The sequence below is a fragment of the Suncus etruscus genome, chromosome 7 (assembly GCF_024139225.1).
Source record: "Suncus etruscus isolate mSunEtr1 chromosome 7, mSunEtr1.pri.cur, whole genome shotgun sequence".
Lineage (NCBI taxonomy): Eukaryota > Metazoa > Chordata > Mammalia > Eulipotyphla > Soricidae > Suncus > Suncus etruscus.
In genome coordinates, this window is record NC_064854.1 from 98,497,348 (window position 1) to 98,520,416 (window position 23,069).

Genomic DNA, 23,069 nt, shown 5'->3' on the forward strand with positions numbered 1-23,069 from the left:
CTGCACTATGCCCACAGGTGAAAGAGCAGGACCAGCAGTCTCTGTCCCTTCGTCAGCAGCACAATGACAAAATTCAGGAGCTGCAGCAGTGCAGTGAAGAATTTAAGGATCACCTGGATCACTTGGACATCTATGAGGATCTGCAAACACAAAATGAGAACCTGAAGCAACAAGTGCTCCAACAGAGCCAGGTCTTAAATGAGCTTCAGCAGGAGTTAGTCACGGACACCAAAACCATCCAACATCTTGAAAAGCTGAGCAAGGCCCAAGTGAGAGAGAGGCCCTGAGCTGTTGGGCAGGAAGACTTGGAGCTGGCTTCTTCCCTTGGGCCCTCATGACCTCCTTCCCTCACCTTTAAGATCTCCTGCAAACCTCCCCGGAGGCAAAGCAGCAGCTCGAAGCCCAGCTCAGTGAGATCACCAGTGTGTGGCCGGCTCCCAGGGAGTGTGAGGCCACCTTTGGGAGGGGGTAGCTGAGGCTACTCAGGGAGCCCAATTCTGCTCCAGCTCCTTGGTTTTCTGACTGCCTGGGGCTCCTCCACAGGACATGTGGTGGAAGATATGGCAAATCACAAGGACGGTGATGAGTTGGCCAATGTGGAGGAGGTGGCCACCATGGTGGAGCAACTTAACACAAATAAGGAGGTGGATGTGGCAGAGGCCAGTGATCCGACTGACAAACCAGCAAACATTTCAAGCCTGCCAGGCCATGTGGATGACACAAAGGCCAAGGTAGGCTGGACATCCTCACTCTGTGCTCCTGGGTTAAACACTCTCAACTCTTGATATATCTCTCTCAATTTTCTCTCCACTGCTACTTCCTCTGGAACATATCAGCCCACCTATACCACCTTCTCCTTCATATCTCAAGATCACTGCTGGATGCCTTGCAGGGATTGTCCTTCCTTTTGGGGGGATATTGTACTTCATAAGGACAAATCACAAACAAATTTCATCCTGCCTCTTTCTCAAATGGATTATTTGGTGATCTGAAGATATACCTGAATATGTACAAGAGTGTAGAACAAGGTGCCATGTGGCAGAGGCCAGTGATCCGATTGACAAACCAGCAAAATTCTTAAGTCTGCCAGGCCACGTGAATGGGACAGAGGCAAGGTAGGCTTGACATCCTCACTCTGTGCTCCTGGGTCAAATACTCTAAACTTGATTTCCCTCCTTCAATTTTCTCTCCTCTGGAATATATCTGCCCACCTACACCACTTTCTTCATATCCCAAGGTCACTGTTGGATGCCTGGCAGGGATTGTCCTCCCTCAGGACACTTCACAAACAAATTCCACCCTTCCTCTTTTCCCAGATGGATTATATGGTGGTAGAAACACCTGAAGATCTACAACAGAGTAGCACAAAGTGCAAAGAACTGACAGCAGTCTCATAGCTCTTCCTGGAGCAAGAGGCTGATTCAGCCCAGGAGACCAAAAACCAGATGGCCAATGAGAATATCCACCTGATACAGGAAAACAATGCAACCCAGGGATGGATGTCATATTTCTTATGGTGCCCACTTCTATTCCAATCCTAAGCAGGCAAGAAAACCAAGATCTATGACATGTGATGGCCACCCTACCCTTCCACTATCATCTTTCCCATCCGCCATCCTGTACCCTGCTCCTTTTTTTCCTTCCTAGCCTGCCCTCCTCTCCCCCATTACCCTTCCCCCATCCACGCCCTTTTTACTGGAACCCTACCCTCCTCCTTTCATCTCTCCTCCTCTACCCTGCTTTTCCAAGGTGTCATTATCTACTGTGTCTTGCACAGATTTGACCACACACTTCTTCAGCTACCTTGCAGCAAAATCATACATGGTAGCAAGTTCATTGCGAGGAAGAAGGGGAGGCAGATGGACACTCAATCTGTAATATTGGCCCTGCTTATTCCTACTTTATGAATAAATTTAATTTATTAAAATATGATGTTATTTTTAGCAACCTTTGAATCTTATAAGATGGGTTAGCTTTTTCAAATCCATTGTTTCTTTTTTTTTTTTTTTTCATTTTATTACATTTTTTTCCCTGTTTTTTTGGCCACATCTGGTGATGCTTAGGAGTTACTCCTGGCTATTCACTCAGAAACAACTCCTGGCTTGGAGACCATATGGGATGCCGGGGTATGGAACAGTGATCCTTCCTAGGACAGCTTATGCAAGGCAAATGCCATAACACTGTGCAACTTCTCTGGCACCTGTTTTTATTTTTTTTTTTTTTTTTTTTTGTGGTTTTTGGGTCACACCCGGCAGTGCTCAGGGGTTATTCCTGGCTCCAGGCTCAGAAATTGCTCCTGGCAGGCACGGGAGGACCATATATGGGACGCCGGGATTCGAACCGATGACCTCCTGCATGAGAGGCAAACGCCTTACCTCCATGCTATCTCTCCGGCCCCGTTTTTATTTTTTTTTTATGCCGCAGGACTGAAGGCATCTGATACTCTATATTGGTCACATATAACTTCACAAACTACTATCAGATTTTACGTAGCTGTAATAAAAATAATTAAATATATCTAATAGTTCCAATAGTGTAAAGAATACCGTCTGTGTATGATAAATACATCAAGACCTGCATGTTAATCTACAGTGTCAAAGAATGAAGCACTTGAGCTTTAGACTGGTAGAAAGTTCTTACTATTCAAGCAGCTGATCCAGAACCAAAGGTGGTTGGTTCAAATCCCGGTGTCCCATATGGTCCCCCGTACCTGCCAAGAGCTATTTCTGAGCAGACAGCCAGGAGTAACCCCTGAGCAACACTGGGTGTGGCCCAAAAACCAAAAATCAAAAAAAAAAAAAAAAAAAAAAAAACCTCTGGGGCCGGGTAGGTGGCGCTGGAGGTAAGGTGTCTGCCTTGCAAGCGCTAGCCAAGGAAGGACCGCGGTTCGATCCCCCGGCGTCCCATATGGTCCCCCCAAGCCAGGGGCGATTTCTGAGCACATAGCCAGGAGTAACCCCTGAGCATCAAACGGGTGTGGCCCAAAAACCAAAAAAAAAAAAGAAAGTTCTTACTATTGTAGGGTTTCATTTTAATGATTGTTATGTTTGGTGAAGAATAATTTATAACCTTTGTTTTATTAAAATATAATTTAACAATGGGGCCAGAGCAGTGGCGCATGTGGTAAGTTGTCTCTGCCTTGTGCGTGCCAGCCTAGAATAGACCATAGTTTATCCCCCAGAGTTTCATATGGTCCCTGATGCCAGGACTGATTTCTGAGCACATAGCCATGAATTATCCCTGAGCATTACCGGGTGTGGCTGAAAAAAAATATATATATATAATTTGACATTTTAGAATTTGTAAATATAGTCTTGGGATATGAAGGTAGCAAAAAAGAAAAGATAGAAGCCATGCTTTGTATATGGACTCCAAATTGAATCTCTTACATTTAGTGGCCATGCAAGCATTGACTTTAGAGTCCCTAGAAATAGGGTGCATTCCACAGCTGATATTTATAGTTTAAAATAATTTTAAATGGCATCCACATGGGGAGCTCAGGGATTATGGCACTTGTTTTACATGCCGATAAATCCTGTTCAGTCCCACAAATTTTATTTTCCCCTGAGCACTCCCAGGAGTATTCCCCAAGTAGTATTTTGGGAGTAGCTCCTAATTCTTTTTTTTTTTTTTTTTTTTTGGTTTTTGGGCCACACCCGTTTGACGCTCAGGGGTTACTCCTGGCTATGTGCTCAGAAATCGCCCCTGGCTTGGGGGGACCATATGGGACGCCGAACCGCGGTCCTTCCTTGGCTAGCGCTTGCAAGGCAGACACCTTACCTCCAGCGCCACCTACCCGGCCCCAGTAGCTCCTAATTCTAACCTATATGTCCCAATTAAAATTAAAATTTTGGGGGCCGGGCGGTGGCGCTAAAGGTAAGGTGCCTGCCTTGCCTGCGCTAGCCTTGGATGGACCGCGGTTCGATCCCCCGGTGTCCCATATGGTCCCCCAAGCCAGGAGCAACTTCTGAGCACATAGCCAGGAGTAACCCCTGAGTGTTACCGGGTGTGGCCCAAAAACCAAAAAAAAAAAAAAAATTAAAATTTTGAATAGAGATTTTTCCAAACAACTTACATGAATGATCATTAAATGAAAAATAAACACAATACTATATTTACTTGCAGGGTATAAGAAATTGATGATGAATAAGATGATTCATGACACTCATTAAATTAAATGAACATTCAAGTAAAGAACAGAGTCTGGTGAGGATGTGGAGGACCTAAAATCTTCATATGACATACAAACAAACATATCATAGTATTTAAGTTGTGAAGCATAAATTTATATTATTAGTTGCCCAAACGTTCAACTCCTAGGTATATACCAAGAGAATGAAACACAGGCATTCACAGACTTGTATTCAGATATACAGAGCTTTGTTCCTGGTAGACAAGAACCAAGTATTTTGGCACGCAAGGCAAACAAACGCCTTACCTCCATGCTATCTCTCTGGCCCCAATTTCTAAAATATTTCAATTTCTTTTTTTTTTTTTTTTTTTTTTTTGGTTTTTGGGCCACACCCGGTGACGCTCAGGGGTTACTGCTGGCTATGCGCTCAGAAGTCGCTCCTGGCTTGGGGGACCATATGGGACGCCGGGGGATCGAACTGCGGTCCGTCTCCTAGGCTAGCGCAGGTAAGGCAGGCACCTTACCTCCAGCGCCACCGCCCGGCCCCAAATATTTCAATTTCAATTGAACAATAGTTCCCTTAATTCGAAAACTCAAAATTTTTCTTACTGGCCAATGCCATACTCCAGCACCAATAAAAATAAAATGGAAATCTGATGAACCAATTTGGAAAGATCAGTGGTCCCTTACAGCTGATAAATTAAAGGTACTGACAGAATTAGTGGATGAACAGCTAAGTTTAGGACATAATGAACCTTCCTTTTCTCAATGAATTCGCCCATATTTACAATAAAAAAGAAATCCAGAAAATGGAGACTTTTGATGGATCTTAGAGCTGTGAATTTATCCATAATAGGAATGGGCAAATTGCAGACAGGTTTACCTTCTCCTGTAGTTATTCCAAAGGACTGGCCATTAATAATAACTGAATTTTTTGTTTGTTTGTTTGTTTTTGGGTCACACCTGGCAGCGCTCAGGGGTCACTTCTGGCTCTATGCTCAGAAATCACTCCTGGCAGGCTTGGGGGACCATATGGGATGCCGGGATTCAACCACCGTCCTTCTGCATGCAAGGCAATGCACTACCTTCATGCTATCTCTCTGGCCCCATTAATAATAATTGATCTATATGATTGCTTCTAACATATTTGTATTCACCAAGATGATAGAAAATATTTTGCATTTTCATTTCCTTCTCTCAATACTCATCCCTGCAGGCGTTTCCAATGAACTGTTGTTCCCCATGGCATGTTGAATTCCCCAACGATGTGTCAGTTTTTTGTAGATAAGATTTTGTGCCCTGCTCGTGAAAAATTTCCTCAAGCCATGATCATTAATTACACAGATGACATCTTGCTGACTATGAACAATGAGACAGATTTACAGAATTTATACTCTTACGTTACTGACTGTTTATAAGCATCAGGACTGAAAATAGCTTTAGAAAAAATACTGATGGGGCTGGAGAGATAGCATGGAGGTAGGGCACTTGCCTTGCATGCTGAAGGATGGTTTGAATCCTGGCATCCCATATGGTCCCCCGAGCCTGCCAGGAGCAATTTCTGAGCATAGAACCAGGAGTAACACCTGAGCACTGCCAGGTATGACCCAAAAACAAAAAACAAGAAAAAGAAAAGAAAGAAGGAAGGAAGCAAGTAAGGCTCACTTTAGACTGAACATTAATATATCCACAAAACATTTCCATTAATAAAAAGAACCTCAAAACACTTAATGATTTTCAGAAACTTTTAGGAAATGTAAATTGGCTCCACCCTGCACTAGGAATCCCAAAAGCAGAGTTGTCTAATTTGTTTAAAACTTTGGAGGGTGACCCAGCCTTAAAAAGCCTGAGACAGTTAACACCAGCTGCCAAAAAAGAATTAAACTTCCTGAATAAATTACAAAAATCATTTCTGTCAAGATTCTTTCTGGGAAAAAAGGTATTTTTGCTGATTTTCTCTACAATAGATTTTCCTATACCTATGCTAATACAGCAAACAGGACATTTGGATGGGTGTGTTTACATAACAAACAACCTCACTCAGTGGCACAAAACCTTATCTACAAAAAACTGATACATTACAACTGATTTCAGAGCTTATTATCAAAGCAAGACTTAGATCAGGGGTCTCAAACTCAATTTACCTGGAGGCCGCAGGAGGCAAAGTTGGGGTGATCCTTGAGTGCAAAGTCAGTAGTAAGCCTTGAACATTGGGGGGTGTGACCCAAACAACTAAAACAAAACAAGACAAAACAAAAAAGATTTCTCTAGGGGAAGGCCACAAAATGTTGTATGGAGGGTAGGGAGTTTGAGACCCCTGACTTAGATCTATATCTTTGCTACATTTTGACCCAGATGTAATTGTTTTGCCAATATCAATAAAGGAAACTGAGTCAATATTGCCTCTTAGTGAATCTCTTCAAAGAGCCCTCTCAGATTTCACAGGAGAAATATCCTCCCATTATTCAGTAGGAAAGACTTGGGACTTTTTAAAGAAAACTCAGTTTGTTGTTTCTTCAATTGTTCAGGATTCCCCTATACCCAATGCCAAGGTTTTTTACATGGATGGATCACAGAATGGAAAGGGAGGAATCACTGGAAACAACACTAATATAATTATAAATACCAAATATAGATCTGCCCAGAAAGTTGAACTTTAATTCACCTATTAGAAAATGTAACAGAACCAATGAATATTGTTAGTGACTCTATGTATGTGGTAAATTTAAGTCCTGCAATAGCCACCGCCTCCCTTAATGCTAACAACCTGATCATACAGAATTTACTTAAACAATTACAACAGCTTCTTCAAAAACAAACTGAGCCTGTCGTCATCACACATATTAGAGCCCACTTAGGTCTTCCAGGACCAATGGCTCAAGGAAATAAAACTGCTAACTTGTTAGCAATGCCTATATTTAAATCACCCTTAGAAGAACATTCAGCCCTACACAGAAATGCATGCCATTTACATGTGAATTACCAAATTCTATGGAAGCAAGCCAGAGAGATTACAGAGAACCGCAACATTTGTGCACCATTAACAAAGAAAACTCACATAGCAGAAGCAAACCAAAGAGGTTTACAGACTAAAGAACTTTGGCAAATGGATATAACTCAGATTTATTTCCAAGGAAATAAATAAATCCACCATGTTGTGGTGGATACTTATTCTCGATTTATATGGGCAATCCCTATGTCTTCTCAAAAGTCTAAGGCTGTTTGTAGTTTTCTTTTACAGTGTTTTTCTGTGATGGGTATTCCATATTCTATAAAAACTGATAATGGACCCGACTATATCAGCAAAACTTTTGAATTTTTTGAAAAGAATGACAGATAAAACATCTGAAGGGGATTTCTTTTTTTTTTTTTTTTTTTTTTTTTTTTTGTGGTTTTTGGATCACACCCGGCAGTGCTCAGGGGTTATTCATGGCTCCATGCTCAGAAATTGCTCCTGGCAGGCACAGGGGACCATATGGGACACCGGGATTCGAACTGATGACCTTCTGCATGAAAGGCAAACGCCTTACCTCCATGCTATCTCTCCGGGCCCTGAAGGGGATTTCTTATAATTGTCATGGACAGGCCATTGTGGAAAGGGCTCACATAACCTTAAAAACTCAATTACAAAAAAATAGAAAGAGGTTTAATACCAACAGTTTTGTTATCATGTACTCTTATCACACTAAACTACTTAAATTTACCCCAAGGGGAAAGTTACACTGCAGGGGAAAGACATTTTAAAGAAGATATTCGGAGACAAGAAACAATCCATGGGCCCGGAGAGATAGCACTTGCAAGCAGCCGATCCAGGACCAAAGGTGGTTGGTTCGAATCCCGGTGTCCCATATGATCCCCCGTGCCTACCAGGAGCTATTTCTGAGCAGACAGCCAGGAGTGACCCCTGAGCACCGCCGGGTGTGACCCAAAAACCAAAAAAAAAAAAAAAAAAAAAAACAATCCATACACCTATTTGGATTAAGGATGAAAAATGGATAACTGGGCATCTTCACCTGAGAGGGAGGGAATGTCTATGTTTGTACAGATGATAATACTCCCAAGAAATTTTGGGTCCCATTACACCTTGTCAGAAACTGGGCTAGCACAAATGATCAGGTTCAGACTGCTGGAACTATAAATTTCCCTTCAGATCAAATACAAAATACTCAAGACACTGACAACAGTAACATTGCTGACACCTATAACATTCACACCTTATATTTTGAGTGAGACTGACAATAGCGATAATTCCAGGACTAAAAAGGAAAGACAGAAACCTGTCTTAACTGGGCTCCAAAATATAGGAAACTCTTGCTACATGAACTCAATATTGCAATGCCTGTATAATATTTCAGATTTGACTCCATATTTTTATAAAGATCATTATAAAAAAAGATATCAATAGGAAAAATCCAATGGTATATAAAGGTAAATTAGCTGGGCCCGGAGAGATAGCACAGCGGCGTTTGCCTAGCAAGCAGCCGATTCAGGACCAAAGGTGGTTGGTTCGAATCTCGGTGTCCCATATGGTCCCCCGTGCCTGCCAGGAGCTATTTCTGAGCAGACAGCCAGGAGTAACCCTTGAGCACCGCCAGGTGTGGCCCAAAAACCAAAAAAAAAAAAAAAGTAAATTAGCTGAAGAATTTGGTCAGATCATCAAAACCATGGGAAATGGATATGATAAATATATTAACCCTGAAAGCTTCAGAGTAACAATTGGCTTACTTAATGACCACCTTGCTGGACACAATCAGCAGGATCCACACCAACTATTGATGTTTCTCAGAGGGCCTACACCAGGATTTGCTTAATGGACAATAAAAATTATGAACAATCTGGGCAAGAACACCAAAAGGCTCATGAGTCTATTATTTATGATCTCTTTCAAGGACATTTCAAATCTATACTTCAGTGATTCATGTCACCAAAAGTCTGAGGTTTATGAGATGTTTGTTCATTCTGTATGTCTACAGATAAATGTACATTACAGGAATGCCTCTTTGAATTTTTCAGAGAGTTAAGAGATGACAACAAAGTTTATTGCAATAACTGCAACACTATAAGGAATTTTTTTAAAGAAAACATACATATGGAAACTGCCACCAGTACTAATAATACATTTGAAACATTTTGCTTTTGATGGCAAACATATTAAAAAAAAACTACACACTTATGTGGATTTTCCTTTAGAACACCTCAATTTAGTAGAATTCACTCCAGAGATTAAAAGCATGATTGAGAAATACAACTTATCATCAGTATCAAACCATTATGGCAAAGTTCACTGAAGTTGACTGGCTGGATGGAGGTGGTGGAGCTGGTGGTAGGCAGAGAGGGACTGGACATCGAGCTTGTGACCCCTTCTAGACGTTGCTGTGTGTGGATTATTTGCAACTAGGGGAATGGGAATCAATTCCCATTCTGGAAGATTGATGAGGAACAACAGCAAGAAATCAGCATGAAAACAGTCATTTGTCCATGAGTTTTTTACTTTTATACTGCACCCTCCAGGGTTACAGAGATAACTTAAAGCAAGCATTTCAAGTGGGGGCTCCCATTTTCTATCACAGGCACCCAGGGGTTGAGACTTGGAAGTGACTCACACACAAAGGAGCTCCTGAGAAAGACTGCTACCCTTGGGAGACCTCACAGACAGACTCAAAAGGGCCTGCAGGCAGGAGCTCCCAGAGGAGGGTTGCTCAGCTGCTGCATGCTTTGGCTGCAGTTAGTAAGGGAAGAGCAGGCCAACTCTCTGAATAAAATGTAGCTTTATTAGGAGATAGTAAACACTACCATTGAGAAAGAGAAGCAAACAGTTTTGCCAAAGACAGGTAAAGAGAGGTGTAAACATCTGAGTAATAAATCACCAGCACAATCATTGGCATCTTTATTCCTACATTTTTTTTTGTTTTCAAAGTTACAGTGAACAAAACAATCACTTGAATTGTCAAAAGAATGGCAATTTCACACAAAAGCAAATACACCAAGCCAGAGTACAACAGCACAGTTCCACAGTGCAGAGTGACTACTGGAGGGGGAGTCCATGTGCCAACAGGCAAGCCACAGGCCAATTCTAGACATGGAGGGTTGTTCTGGATGCAGCACCCAGCAGCTCTGGAGACCTTGCCCTGCACTGATTCTCCAGCTCTTTCCACTGCTCAGAGTTCACTTCATGTGTCCGAGAGGGCCACTCCACCGCATCACTAATAAATGCTGAAATGACAGCCAACATCTCAGGAATACAGATGGTGTGAATGAGGTGGGCTGGAGGGTGTTATCTGATTCCTTAAGGGTTTAGTCCAATTTTGTGATGATTTTAACACCTACATCTGCTCGGGATGGTCAACAGGAAACAAACTGTCTTCCTGAATTTAAGATCTGGATCCCGAGTTAAATCCCCAAGCCTACTTGTACCTTCTGCTTCTGTGCTCTTTCAGTAACAGGCGAATTGCTCCACAACACATCAGAAATGAAGTGCCAAAATACTAATACCAAAAGGAAATGGTCCTGATCTGAAGCCCAAAGTTCTACTAAAGCTTTGCTGTTTCTATTAGGACTCAAGACTGGATGCACTACAGAGGAGAAGAACATGGAAGTTCGGGGCTGGCCACACCTCCAGGCAATGTGCCAGGAAACCCAAGGCCAATAGCTCTGTTCTGTCTCCACTCTACCTTAGAGTTCCCAGGAATCGAGGTAGCCTCAAGTGGTCAATTTCATGACCCTGAACTCTGCAGGTGAGGGTCTTCCAGTTCCATTCCTGAGGTACTTTTATGAGCAAGCAACACCTCTCGCTGAAGTCCTCTGCTGTCACACAGGCAAACGAGGGGCCAGTTCAGAACATCTGCACCCATGCTGACTTCTCTGAAGATATTTACTATCTTACAGCTTTTCAAAACTTACCTTCCTTAAATGCAGAGATATACTTGGGAATGATCTCACCAGAGACTTACTGCAGTATTCTGCCAATGGTTTTTGTTTCATGTGCTCTAAAATTTTCCAGTGAGCAGTAGCTACTCAACTCATGCTGCTATTACCCTTTGCCCAACTTAGCTCAAGAATCAGATACTACCCACCAGCTGCTGTTTTTGTATAGCTCTATCAATTGAGAATCACTTACACAATTTACACAGTGGTAGTGGTGGTGGAGATGTCCTAAAAATTCAGCGACATGTGAAATTAAACTTTACCCAAAATTTTTCAGCAGGTTTTCTAGAGCAGAGACCATAATGGTTTTCAAAGGCTATTTGGTTTTCGGCTGTTTACCAAAAAAAAAAAAAAAAAAAAAAAAAAAACACAAAAATTAAAAAACATAAACCCCATTCAAATGCAGATGGGACTCCTAGGACAAATCAAGCTTAATAGTGGGAATTTCCCAACTACAACTAACACGACTTTCCCTTCTGTATGCTTGGGTTGCAGTTTTTCATAAACATACAATGTTTGAATTTGAACAGAGGCATGCAAAGCTATCTTACAAGGAATACTCTATACTGTTCCATCTTCCCTATGAGCAAAGCCACAAGCCCAAAATGAAATACTGATAAACACTTAGCAGGTATTCTCAGCACCGTCCCACAGGCTCATGTCCAGCAGACACACCAGATACCAAGCAGTGAAGTGGCCAGTGGTACATGGGGCCAGGAAGTAAATATGAAGGTGGAAAACAAAGAAACTTCCTAAAAATGCTTTCCTTTACTCAAAAGACTAATATTATAGACACTGCTAGCTGCAGCCACCAGCTGAATCAGACACTAACAGGAAGGGAAGTGGGAGGCAAGCACCCAGCACCAATTAGAAAGCAAGATTCATCCCCCCGAATTCTGGAAGAACCATCTAAATTTCCATATAAACACGATAATTCTTTCACATTACTGGCATTACATTTATAAAATTCACCACTGTGGGAGAGGAGAGGAAAGCTAGGAAAATACCAAGTTCTAAAACAGGGAGAGCACACGAGAGTAATGCTTTCACATGCAGTGAGTGAGGCTAAGGAATCTGCAGGACAAATGCTTGGAGACCCCAGTGTCAGCAGAGCCACAGGCTCTGGTGTGCTCTCTGTATCCGTTGATAGAACTAAGCTAAGAGTTCCAGATTATATATGCTGAAAATTTAACTCACAAAAAAAGAATTGCAGTATCGCTATCCTTGGACACTGACTCTGCCACCTGAGTCCCTGGTTTAATGTACCCTTAATGCTGAAATGAGCTGGCTCCTTTGGAAGCTACACTGTTGTGCAGCTGACCTGAAGCACCAGGTCATTAGCCAGACTGCTAATGCAAGACACCCCCGCTAATTTTCTAGAGGAGCACAGGAGAGGCTCCTTCATCCCCTTGCAGTCTCCATTCAATGTGCTCTTCTCTGCAGCTCTGGAGTCCTCCCTGGCACTATGCTTGTCCATCATGATCCTGGAAACCAAGTACGTCAACTTCTCAGGGGCTGCAGAGAGCCTTGATGCTTTCGGGGCACTTGTGTGGGGGTGGTGAACTCGGGATGCCGGAGAGGAGAGGGATCACTTTGATGCCAACATTTGTTTGCCAACTCATCACCTTCATTTGTGGGGTAAGAGCTGCAGATAAGGCTATTCATATTCCAGGAACTGTTTGTGATAGAACAATAAGTATCTGTGGAAACAAAAAGAAAACACATTTATGTCCCATTTTCTCTGAGAGTGAGTTCCACTCCTCCCTAACCACCAAAACTCGTACCACGGCCTTGCCTCAGCTGTGGTGTATGATTTCATGGTAGAATGGGTTTGGGGTTTTGTTCCCAAGGAGAAGACTTCCTGATTGGATGTTGGCACTAATCAAGCAAGCCCAGACCATCCTTCTCTGTTGGTCCTATCTCTTGCCCAGTCTAAGTCTGGCATCTCCTGTTTATGGATCTTGTGTGTGGGTGTGTCAGGAGAAGGGGCAAAGGGAGTTACAAGGGCTCACTTTGGTGATAAGACTCCTACAGTGGAGTAGTTGAATCTAGGCTCTTCACTGCCATGGTTGCTCTCTCAAACACAATTCCAAAGGGGGGACTAGGAGGAAAGTAATCCCCATTGCAGTGAATAAAAAGTCCAGAAGTCTGGATCCTTCACAGAAATAGGAGAAGTCACCCCTGAGGCTCAAGAATATACTTCTTGGGCCAGAATGATAGTATATTTGCCTTGCACAAGACCAACCCATATTCAATTCCTAGCACCCCATAAGGTCACCTCAGTATGCCAGAGCAATTCCTGAGTGCAGAGGCAGGAGTAACTACTGAGCACCACAGGGTATGGCCCCCAAAGATTACATGTATTAGGGCTATTAATACAGTAGGGGTAGGGTGCTTGCCTTGAATGCAGCAAATTTGGGTTTGATCCCAATATTCCATGTACTCCCAAACACCTCCAGGAGTAATTCCTGAGTGCAGAGCCAGGAGTAACTCCTGGGCACTGCTGGATGTTGCCTCAAAAGTGAAAAACACTTCTTTTTCCTCTCAACATGGTGATTGTTTAGGGGTGAGGAAAGGTCTTAGTACATCTAAAAGGTCGTGATGTGGTGCTAGGAAAGACTTAAAGCATCAACAGAAGGAAAAGAATGATGCCAGATGCAAAACATCTAACACCAGGCCTGCATGATCTCTGAATGAAGCATCTACCATGAGCACAGGCTGGCATGTTCTCCCCTCCAGACTATTCTGTTATTCTGAATAAACTTCAACACTCCAGCTAAGGGAAACATTTGAATGACAGTGAACCAGTGCAAAGCCAATAGCACCTGGACTTACCCCTCACTGTCCAGCACATCTTCAATGCTGGCCTTGGTGATGATCGCATCATCACACTTGAACCACTGGTCCTTGTGCTGCCGGATAAAGCTGGTGTAGTGGCCGCTCTCCAGGGTTCCCTGGTGGTTGACAACTGCAAACAAGGAGTACCTAGTTTGAGAGAATGAGGTGGGGGAGAGAATAATGAACTTGACCATACTGACATCAGGACAGGCAGGGGTGGCCAACTCACTCAAATGAGGAAGCCCAGGATTTGAAGCTGACCCTCAGAAGGAAAGAAGATACACCAACAGGAAGGAGGACAGAGAGAATGAGTAAGAGGCCAAAGGGCCCAGAATTCCAGTGCTGAGCTTTTGCTCCCCAAATGTACAGGCCAGAACAGAGTGTCCAGCTCCCTCTTAAGATCCATTCATGACATAGGTAGAAAAATCCCTTCCTAATCAATAGAGAGTTAAGAACTTTCAATATGGGGCCGGAAAGATAGCATGGAGGTAAGGTGTTTGCCTTGCATGCAGAAGGATGGTGTTTTGAATCCTGGCATCCCATATGGTTCCCCAAGCCTGCCAGGAGCGATTTCTGAGAGCAGAGCCAGAAGGAACCCCTGAGCGTTGCCATGTGTGACCCAAAAACCAAGGAAAAAAAAAAGAAGAAGAACTTTCAATATAGGCCAACAAATACAGGTCAACAACTTTCAATACAGGCCAATAAAGATACAAAAAAGTAAAACCTTGAGAAATCCAGACAGGTCTCCCCCAAAGTCCTGCTCTCCCTGTCCACATGTAAGCTACCCAGGATATGTCCCAAAGACACCACTTACTTGTTATCATTATTGAGACTATCCATAGGCTGCTGATATTGCCCATTCATCCTGCTCTCCTTGCTGTTTAAAAAAAAAAAAAAAAGAGCAGATTCAACATTCAAAATAGTTATTTATGACCCAGGACTCAAATGCTACCACCACTGTCATTGGGGACCTACATCAGATCTTTTATACTCGCCATATCTTAATTCTTTCTAGAAATCTTCCTGTTATGGCAGATTAACCCTGAGTTAAGGTGAGAAAACCAAGATTCAGGTTGGCTAAGTGAACCAGAAGAGCAAGCAGCCTGGCTAACCAGCCTTGAAATGAGATGAAGCCAAAGTGATAGTACAGCAGGCAGGCAGTGTTTGCCTTGCATGTAGCTGACATTGGTTCAATCCCTAGCATCCTATATGGCCCCCCAAGCAATGTCAGGAGTAACTTTACCGCACCCCACCCCACTTCACTCCTCCCATCCCATCCTTTCCCCTCTCCTCCCCTCCCCTCTTCTCTTTTCTATTTCTCTCCCCTCCTCCCTACTTCCCTCTTTCTCTTTCTCTCCCTCCCCACCCCAAGGAGTCCAAGGGCTTAATAGTATGAGATATCCCCTGGACATCCAGCAACAGCGAGAAGGTTCCAGACATGAACAGACCCAAGGAATCCTCTAACTTTGGAGCTTGAATGGCTCCTAAAGCTCTCTTCCTGAGGTTCCAAATGATAATGATTAGAATATGGACCCCTCAGCCTGCTGACCCAGCACATGTCTCAGTGATCTGACCCAATGGCTACCTCCCATAAATTGTTGATGCCCTGCCCTAAAGTCTCACAGAAAAGCTGCCTGGCTCTAGGCTGGTCACACAGCTGTGAACACTCCTGTGGCCCAGCCACGCCACCAAACACAAGTCCTCTCGGGTCCCTGGTCCACCCAGCATGTCATCCAGGCCTGTTCCCATACTGGGGATACCACAGTTGTGGCCATGCACACTTCTGGTATTATAACCAGAATTCCTTGTCTATGAAAGCCCCCTTCCCCACCAAGAAAAGGAGAAGTTTGCTGGCACAAGAGATAGTACAAGGCTAAGGTGCTTCTATACATGTGGCCAATCCAGGGTAATGCCAAGCAACGCATACAGTCCCTGGAGCATCATCATGAGTGATCCCTGCACAGACGTAGGAGCAAGCTTTAAAAACCCACTGCTGATGTGACCCAAAACCAGACAAAGAAGCTTTGCTAGACCCCTCCAAGGAAGCTAGACTCTAACAGTACCCTGACTTCAAGTCTTAATCTATATAGGTCAACAAGTTTATGTATGTTATAGCAGCCCAAGTAAGAATTAGCTCTAATATATGAGTGTCACCATTTTGGGAGAGTATATGACAAGTGGTCTATAATCCAAAAATTTAAAAACAAGATAAAATCTACAGCTACAAAGTAAATTAAGTTTATATGTGTTCTCCACCCAGCTCCCCATGTTGGGAGGCTGGAGTGTGACCTTTTGTAATGTTGATTAAATGCTATATAATGATTACATGCTATACAATTCTAAAAAAAAAAAAGTTTACCTGTGTTCTAAAACTGGTTTCATCAGCCAAAGTGTTGATTTCTCAGTGGGATCCCATTTCAACAACTTTTAAGTTTGATGGAAAACAATTCCCTAAACGTGAGTGAGCCTCATTCTGAAGATAAGAACCCAGCTTCATAGCAAGTACTCCTCTCTCTTCACTACCATCACCACAGTCAGGCCCGAAGAGTCCAGAAACCTGGCCCAAGAGCCAGCTGAAAGAACCAGATCTTACCTGGACGCCATAAATGGGGTCATGTCCAGCTCCAGGGGAAAGGAAACGTATGTGGTGATCTTCCGCCTCAGTTTGGCCGAGTGTTCAAAACGCTACAGAAATGGAAGAGGCAACGGAGAGAAGTTGCAAGGGGTTTCCCATTCCTGCTGTGCTCCTTTCTAAGCTAAGAGTTATTACACAACTTGATTTTAAAGACTTTGGGTTGTTTTTTTTTTTTTTAAGTTAAACAGAAAATTTGGGGTTGAGGAAATGGGGGGGGCGGCGGGGGATAGTCAACAAGACCCTTGCTTCATAGTCCTGTTCTATAGTACTTTTTGTTTACCACAAAAAACTCTCACAGCAACCGGCAGTCTAGGCTCCAAGTTGTATCAGACAGTGAAAGCAGAGCCTGGGGTTTGTTTCTGGAAAACTTACTTTGAGATGGAAACAGGCTACGATGGGCAGCTTCTTCATGGTGAGCTGTTTGGTGGACTCCTGATAGCTATGGCAGCCACTACATTTGATCTTAGCACTACTTCCTAAGTGCTCTGGTCTGGTAAATCTATAAGACATTAAAAAAATATTTTAGCCGGAGTAAAAGCACAACTGAAAGGGCATTTGTCTTGCTCCTAGCAAACCCTGGTTCGATCCCCAGCATCCAGGAGAGGAAAAAAAAAATGTTCTTTTATTTATTTCTTTTTTTTGCATGTGTGGCTTTTTTAAAAATAACTTTCAATGGGTTAATTTACCAGTAATATAGTTAAAGAAGTTTATAATTCAAAATGGAAAAAGTCTATTTTTCATCTCTGTCCCTATCATTTTAAATCACATCTAATTTTTTTTGGGGGGGGTCACATCCAGTGCCGCTCAGGGGTTACATAACTCCTGGCTTGAGAAACCATATGGGACACTAGGGGATTGAACTGTGGTCTGTCCTAGGTCAGCCGCGTGCAAGGCAAAGGCCCTACGTGGTGCCACCACTCTGGCCCCTCATCTGATTTTTTTTTTGGGGGTGGTCACACTCGGTGACATTTAGGGGTTACTCCTGGCTCTGCATTCAAAAATCGCTCCTGGCTTGGGAGACCATATGGGAAGCCAGGGGGTCAAACCGTGGTCCATCCTAGGTCAGCATATGCAAGGCAAATAAATGCCTTACCACTGCGCCACCGTTTCAGCCCCTCATCTAATATTTTTAATAGAAATTTAATATACTTTAGTTTATTAGTCCTTTCCCTTGCTCCTAGTTGCTATGATGGTCAGAAGCCCCCACACTCGGCTATGGTGCTTGAACATGTTTGGGTTGCACTGGTCATACTACTGGTTTTGTGCATACTTTGCACATATGTTGCCTGGGTCACAAACTTAAATTGTAGCTCCCTCTGACTCCTTTTGGGGAATCCCAAATGGCACTGATGCTAGAGTTATGTTCAGGGAATGTAGGCTGGTGCCTTGTTTCAAACTCACAACCTCACACTTCAAGACAGGCTCTTTGCCATAGAGCTAATATGCCACTGTGAATTACTTGGTGCCTCAAAAACAATGACTTTTTTGAGTGGAAAATCTGAAAAAATATTAACGATCTCCAAATTATCCTCTGACCCATCAATTGTATCTGTCCTAGAAAAATGAAAAAGAATGTTCACATACAGAGTATACAAAAATGTTTATAGTAACTTTACCTGGAATAGTCAAAAGTTGTAAACAACATGGATGGCCTTCAATAGGTAAATGGTTAAAGAAACTGTGGGTACATGGGACACCGTGAAATACTGTTCAGTATTAAGAAGGGAGAAATTACTGATATGCACAACCTGATTAAGTCTCAATAGAAAGTATGAGTAAAGGGGCCGGCAAGGTGGTGCTAGAGGTAAGCTGTCTGCCTTGCAAGTGCTAGCCAAGGAAGGACCACAGTTCGATCCCCCGGCGTCCCATATGGTTCCCCCAAGCCAGGGGTAATTTCTGAGTGCTTAGCCAGGAGTAACCCCTGAGCATCTAACGGGTGTAGCCTGAAAAAACAAAACAAAACAAAACAAAAAAAACAGAAAAGAAAGTATGAGTAAAAAAATAATAAGCCCAAAGCTACATTTCGTATGATTCCAGATCAATAACATTTTAAAATGTGCCACTTGCAGAGATATCACCAGACTTTGGGTTAGGAAAGCAGAGGAAGAGAGAAAAAAATGAAAATGGTATAAGGGACCCTATGGAAACAGTCCCTGAATCTTTCCTGCATGGATCATAACATCCTTGTGATGAAATGATTCTGAACTAAGATTTTTTTTTGGGGGGTGGGGGGTCCCATCCGGCAGTGCTCAGGGGTTACTTCTGCCTCTATGCTCAGAAATTGCTCCTGGCAGGCTCAGGGGACCATATGGGATGCCAGGATTCGAACCACCGACCTTCTGCATGTAAGGCAAACTCCTTTCCTCCGTGCTATCTCTCCGGCCCCCAGAACTAAGATTTTACTTTACAGAAATGACAACTGAGTATACTCAGCCAATAGTACATTGGTGTCATTTTTTACAACTGCAGGAGAAACCACAATTGTCTCAAAATTAAAAGCTTAGTTTTAAAAAACATTTTTTGCCTTTTTTTTTTTTTTTTTTTGGTTTTTGGTTTTTGGGCCACACCCAGCCGTCCTCAGGGGTTACTCCTGGCTGTCTGCTCAGAAGTAGCTCCTGGCAGGCACAAGGGACCATATGGGACACCGGGATTCGAACCAACCACCTTTGGTCCTGGATTGGTTGCTTGCAAGGCAAACGCCACTGTGCTATCTCTCCGGGCCCATTTCTTGCTTTCTTAAGGCTCCATAATTTACAAAGTTACTCATAGTTGAGTTCCAGAATATAACATTCCAACACCAATCCCACCAACAATGTCAATTTCCTTCCACCAGTGTTCCCACATTTCTCTCATTCCCCCAACTCTACCTCTTTGACAGGCACATTTTAAAGTCTGGTTGTTGTGGGTTGATCTCATGCTTATAGTAGTACTGTCCAGAAGCTTAATTTAAAAAGGGAGAAATGCTAATTTTTGTAATGGTGAAGCTAAATCACAAATTTAAGTTAAGGGGGCCGGAGAGTGGCATGGAGGTAAGGCATTTGCTTTTCATGCAAAAGAACGGTGGTTCGAATCCCAGCATCCCATATGGTCCCCTGTGCCTGCTGGGGTGATTTCTGAGCATGGAACCAGGAGTGGCCCGAGTGCTGCCAGGTGTGACCCAAAAAGAAAACAACAACAAAAATTTAAGTTAAGCCAGTAAGCATTTCTGGCACAAGGGTTAACAATTAAACATAAAAACTCATAAAACAGCTGGAAAGATAGAATGGAGGTAAGGCATTTGCCTTTCATGCAGAAGGACAGTGGCTGGAATCCCAGAATCCCATATGGTGCCCGAGCCTGCCAGGAGCAATTTCTGAGCGTAAAGTCAAGAGTAATTAATCCTTGAGCGCTGCTGGGTGTGACCCAAAAACCAAAAAAAAAAAAAAAAAAAAAAAAACTCATAAAACAGGGGCTGGGAAAAAAAAAACAGGAGCTGGAGAGATAGCACAGCGGTACTGAGTTTATAGAAATGACAACTGAGTATATTCAGCCAATAGTACATTGGTGCCACACAGCTGGCCCAGGACAGATGGTGGCTCATCCCCCAAGCCTGCCAGGAGCGACTTCTGAGTGCAAAGCCAGGAATAACCCTGAGCACCACCAGGTGTGACCCAAAAACAAAAAACAAACAAAAAATCCCATAAAATAAATAAATCACTTTACTATAAGTCAAAGTCTAAAGTTAACAACTGAAAAATATTCAATCTATTCGAAAGCAGGTCTTGGGAAATCTGCAAGATTTCATTTGATCAAAGTGGACCATGTGGACCATTTCTGATTGTGAGATGCCAGAATGGAAATGCAGTACTAACATGGTAAAGAATATTTCCCCCCACAATTCTTCATTTCTGCCAAACTGACAAATTCCTGCCATTCAATCCATCCATCAAACCTGATTCAACATCAGAAATAAATGTTCTAAGCAAGGCCCAGATGGCTTCAATATGATTTATAAAAAATTTGGGGAGAAACAAGGAAGTCAAGTGACTATCTTTCTTCTTTTCCATGCTCAGTAAGTTTTTAAGTGGGGCAGTACAATGTAGAAATATCCAATAAAAGCTACTGTTAACACTTATGAGTAATGAGGGAATCTATGTCAGCAAGCAAGAAGCTCACTGATAGGGGCCGGAGCATGGTAGGGTGTTTGCCTTGCACACACTAACCTAGGATGGACAGAGGTTTGATCCCCCTAGCATCCCATATGGTCCCCCAAGCCAGGAGCAATTTCTGACTGCATAGCCAGGAGTAACCCCTGAGCGTTACCAGGTGTGGCCCAAAAAAAAAAGCTCACTGTAAGAGTGACTGTATTCATTCACATGGATTAATCATTCTTTTCTTTTCTCTTCTCCTTGGGCCACGCTACGCTGAAGTGCATGGGGAACCATGCATGGTGTCCAAGAACCAAAACAGGAACAGCCACATGCAAGGCAAATAATGTCTTAACCTCTACACTCTCTCTCCAGCCCTGCAGTTATGAATCTAAAGAAAACTAAGCTTGAAGCTGTGGTCTGACTGCACAGGAGAGGATGGTCGGTCAGGTGCTGTTTTCAGGTTTGACCTGGTCTCTCAGTCTCTTTCAGTTGTTGGTAAGTTTTCTGACCAAATTAAAGTTAATTTGGTTACAAAGTTCTGATCTAGTGAATACAGATGAATCCCAACTCACTACATCCATCAGCAGTCAATCACTGTAAGAACCGTGAGGGATTATTACAAAGGTGAACTGAAGAAATCTCTGCCCCTAAAGAGACTACAAAAAGAGGTAAAACAGAAAAATACGGAACAAAGAGCTAGGGCATCGGCTGAGACTGACAGGAAATGAAGGAGCTCTGCCCAGAAAACAGCCCATTACGAGGACTTGGTCCCCCTCAGTGGCAACCAGCCTCCCTATGGAGGCCTCCAGGGGGAGTGTATATGAGTAACAGTGCCACGGAGCAACAGCACCCGGCAGTATTCTGAACTTAGACTCAGGAGACTCTCAAACCTGGCTGCTACAGAATACACAAAAATGGCAAAATCTTAAGTGCTTTCTGCCAGTTTTGTAACCAATTTTCAATATAACTTGGAAAAGCATCCTTCATGACCATCAAAAGTCACAAGGAACATAGCCCACCTTTCCTCATAGCTACCTTGGCAGGTACTGCCACAACTCGACCTCACTCCTTGGCACTCCAGTTTGAAAAGACTGTTGCCGCTTTTGACAATTAAATTGCAATTTACAACTAAGTTTAATTTAGTTGAAAAGACTGCTGAAACCTATTTTTGGCTTTGTTCACTTACAAATATGGTTCTGTCACAAATTTGGTGCACTTAAAATTTGTTCATGGACCACACAAGGGTGTGGCAATACAGAACCAAACTTGGGTCAGCCACAGGCCTAGCAAGCACATTAACTATTATAGTATATTTTTCTGGCCCTGTTCAGACATTTAATATGAGCAGAAGAAAATTAAGAGTGTAAAACATGTTAGTTGTTAGTGTAGTTATTTCCCTAATAGAGTTCACTACTCTTTGTGGTGAGCTTCAAATTGTGAGCCGATCCTTCCAGCCCTTCCAGTCCTTAACTCTGTCGTCTCTGGGCCGTATTACAGTAATGTCTTTAATTTTTCTTTTTTTTTTTTTAACATAATTTTTATTTTGATCATAGTGGCTTACATATTGTTGACAATAATATTTTAGGTACATATTTACATAAAATCAGGGGGGATTCCTATCACCGGTTTGTCTTCCCTACTCCTCCGTTTTTGTCCTACCTTCTATATCCTCTTCCCTCACCCCTAACTACACTAACAACTAACATGACAATGCTAAAGAATGAGAGCAGTAGAATGCCTATTGAGAATACAGAGAGGGGTGGGGAAGAAAGGGGGGCATTGGTGGTGGGAATGTTGCACTGGTGATGGGGGGGGGGTGTTCTGTTTATAACTGAAACCCAACTATAAGCATGCTTGTAATCATGGTGCTTAAATAAATATTTGTATTAAAAAATTAAAAAAAAAAAAGTGTAAAACATGGGGCCGGGCGGTGGCGCTAAAGGTAAGGTGCCTGCCTTGCCTGCGCTAGCCTTGGACGGACCGAGGTTCGATCCCCCGGTGTCCCATATGGTCCCCCAAGCCAGGAGCAACTTCTGAGCACATAGCCAGGAGTAACCCCTGAGCGTTACCGGGTGTGGCCCAAAAACCAAAAAAAAAAAAGAGTGTAAAACACTAAACTTAATTAAAATAGAGTTAAGGAAGGGTCTCTGATCTTTCCGCAACAGGCTGTGACTCCTCACAACCACCATACCCAACTCTCTTCCGTGGTCTGACCTATACTGCAGCGAGTGCATGGCTAGATGCCGGCGCGCAAGCCCAGATACACCACAACCTGCAGAAAGTCCTCATGCTGCCAGTCAGGAGGAGGCAGCTATCTCAATAGTACTCTCATGCAGGTTATATTTACAAAGGCAGTGAGTTCAACTTTCACTCCTTCACATTCTGTTAACTTACATGGTCTCTGGATAGA

The 23,069-nt window shown here is 43.0% G+C and overlaps 1 protein-coding gene across 1 annotated transcript in view; it reads right to left on the reverse strand.

The window, feature by feature from the left end:
• Nucleotides 1-11,416: 11,416 nt before the first annotated feature.
• USP22 (ubiquitin specific peptidase 22) overlaps nucleotides 11,417-23,069 on the reverse strand; it is a 53,470-nt gene continuing 41,817 nt past the window's right edge. Inside the window, exons 9-13 of the mRNA XM_049776876.1 lie at nucleotides 16,902-17,028; nucleotides 16,488-16,579; nucleotides 14,709-14,771; nucleotides 13,892-14,041; nucleotides 11,417-12,756 (exon numbers count right to left, since the gene is read on the reverse strand). Coding sequence (XP_049632833.1) covers nucleotides 12,714-12,756; nucleotides 13,892-14,041; nucleotides 14,709-14,771; nucleotides 16,488-16,579; nucleotides 16,902-17,028 — 475 coding nt within the window. The 3' untranslated portion in view covers nucleotides 11,417-12,713. The remainder of the gene's footprint in view (nucleotides 12,757-13,891; nucleotides 14,042-14,708; nucleotides 14,772-16,487; nucleotides 16,580-16,901; nucleotides 17,029-23,069) is intronic.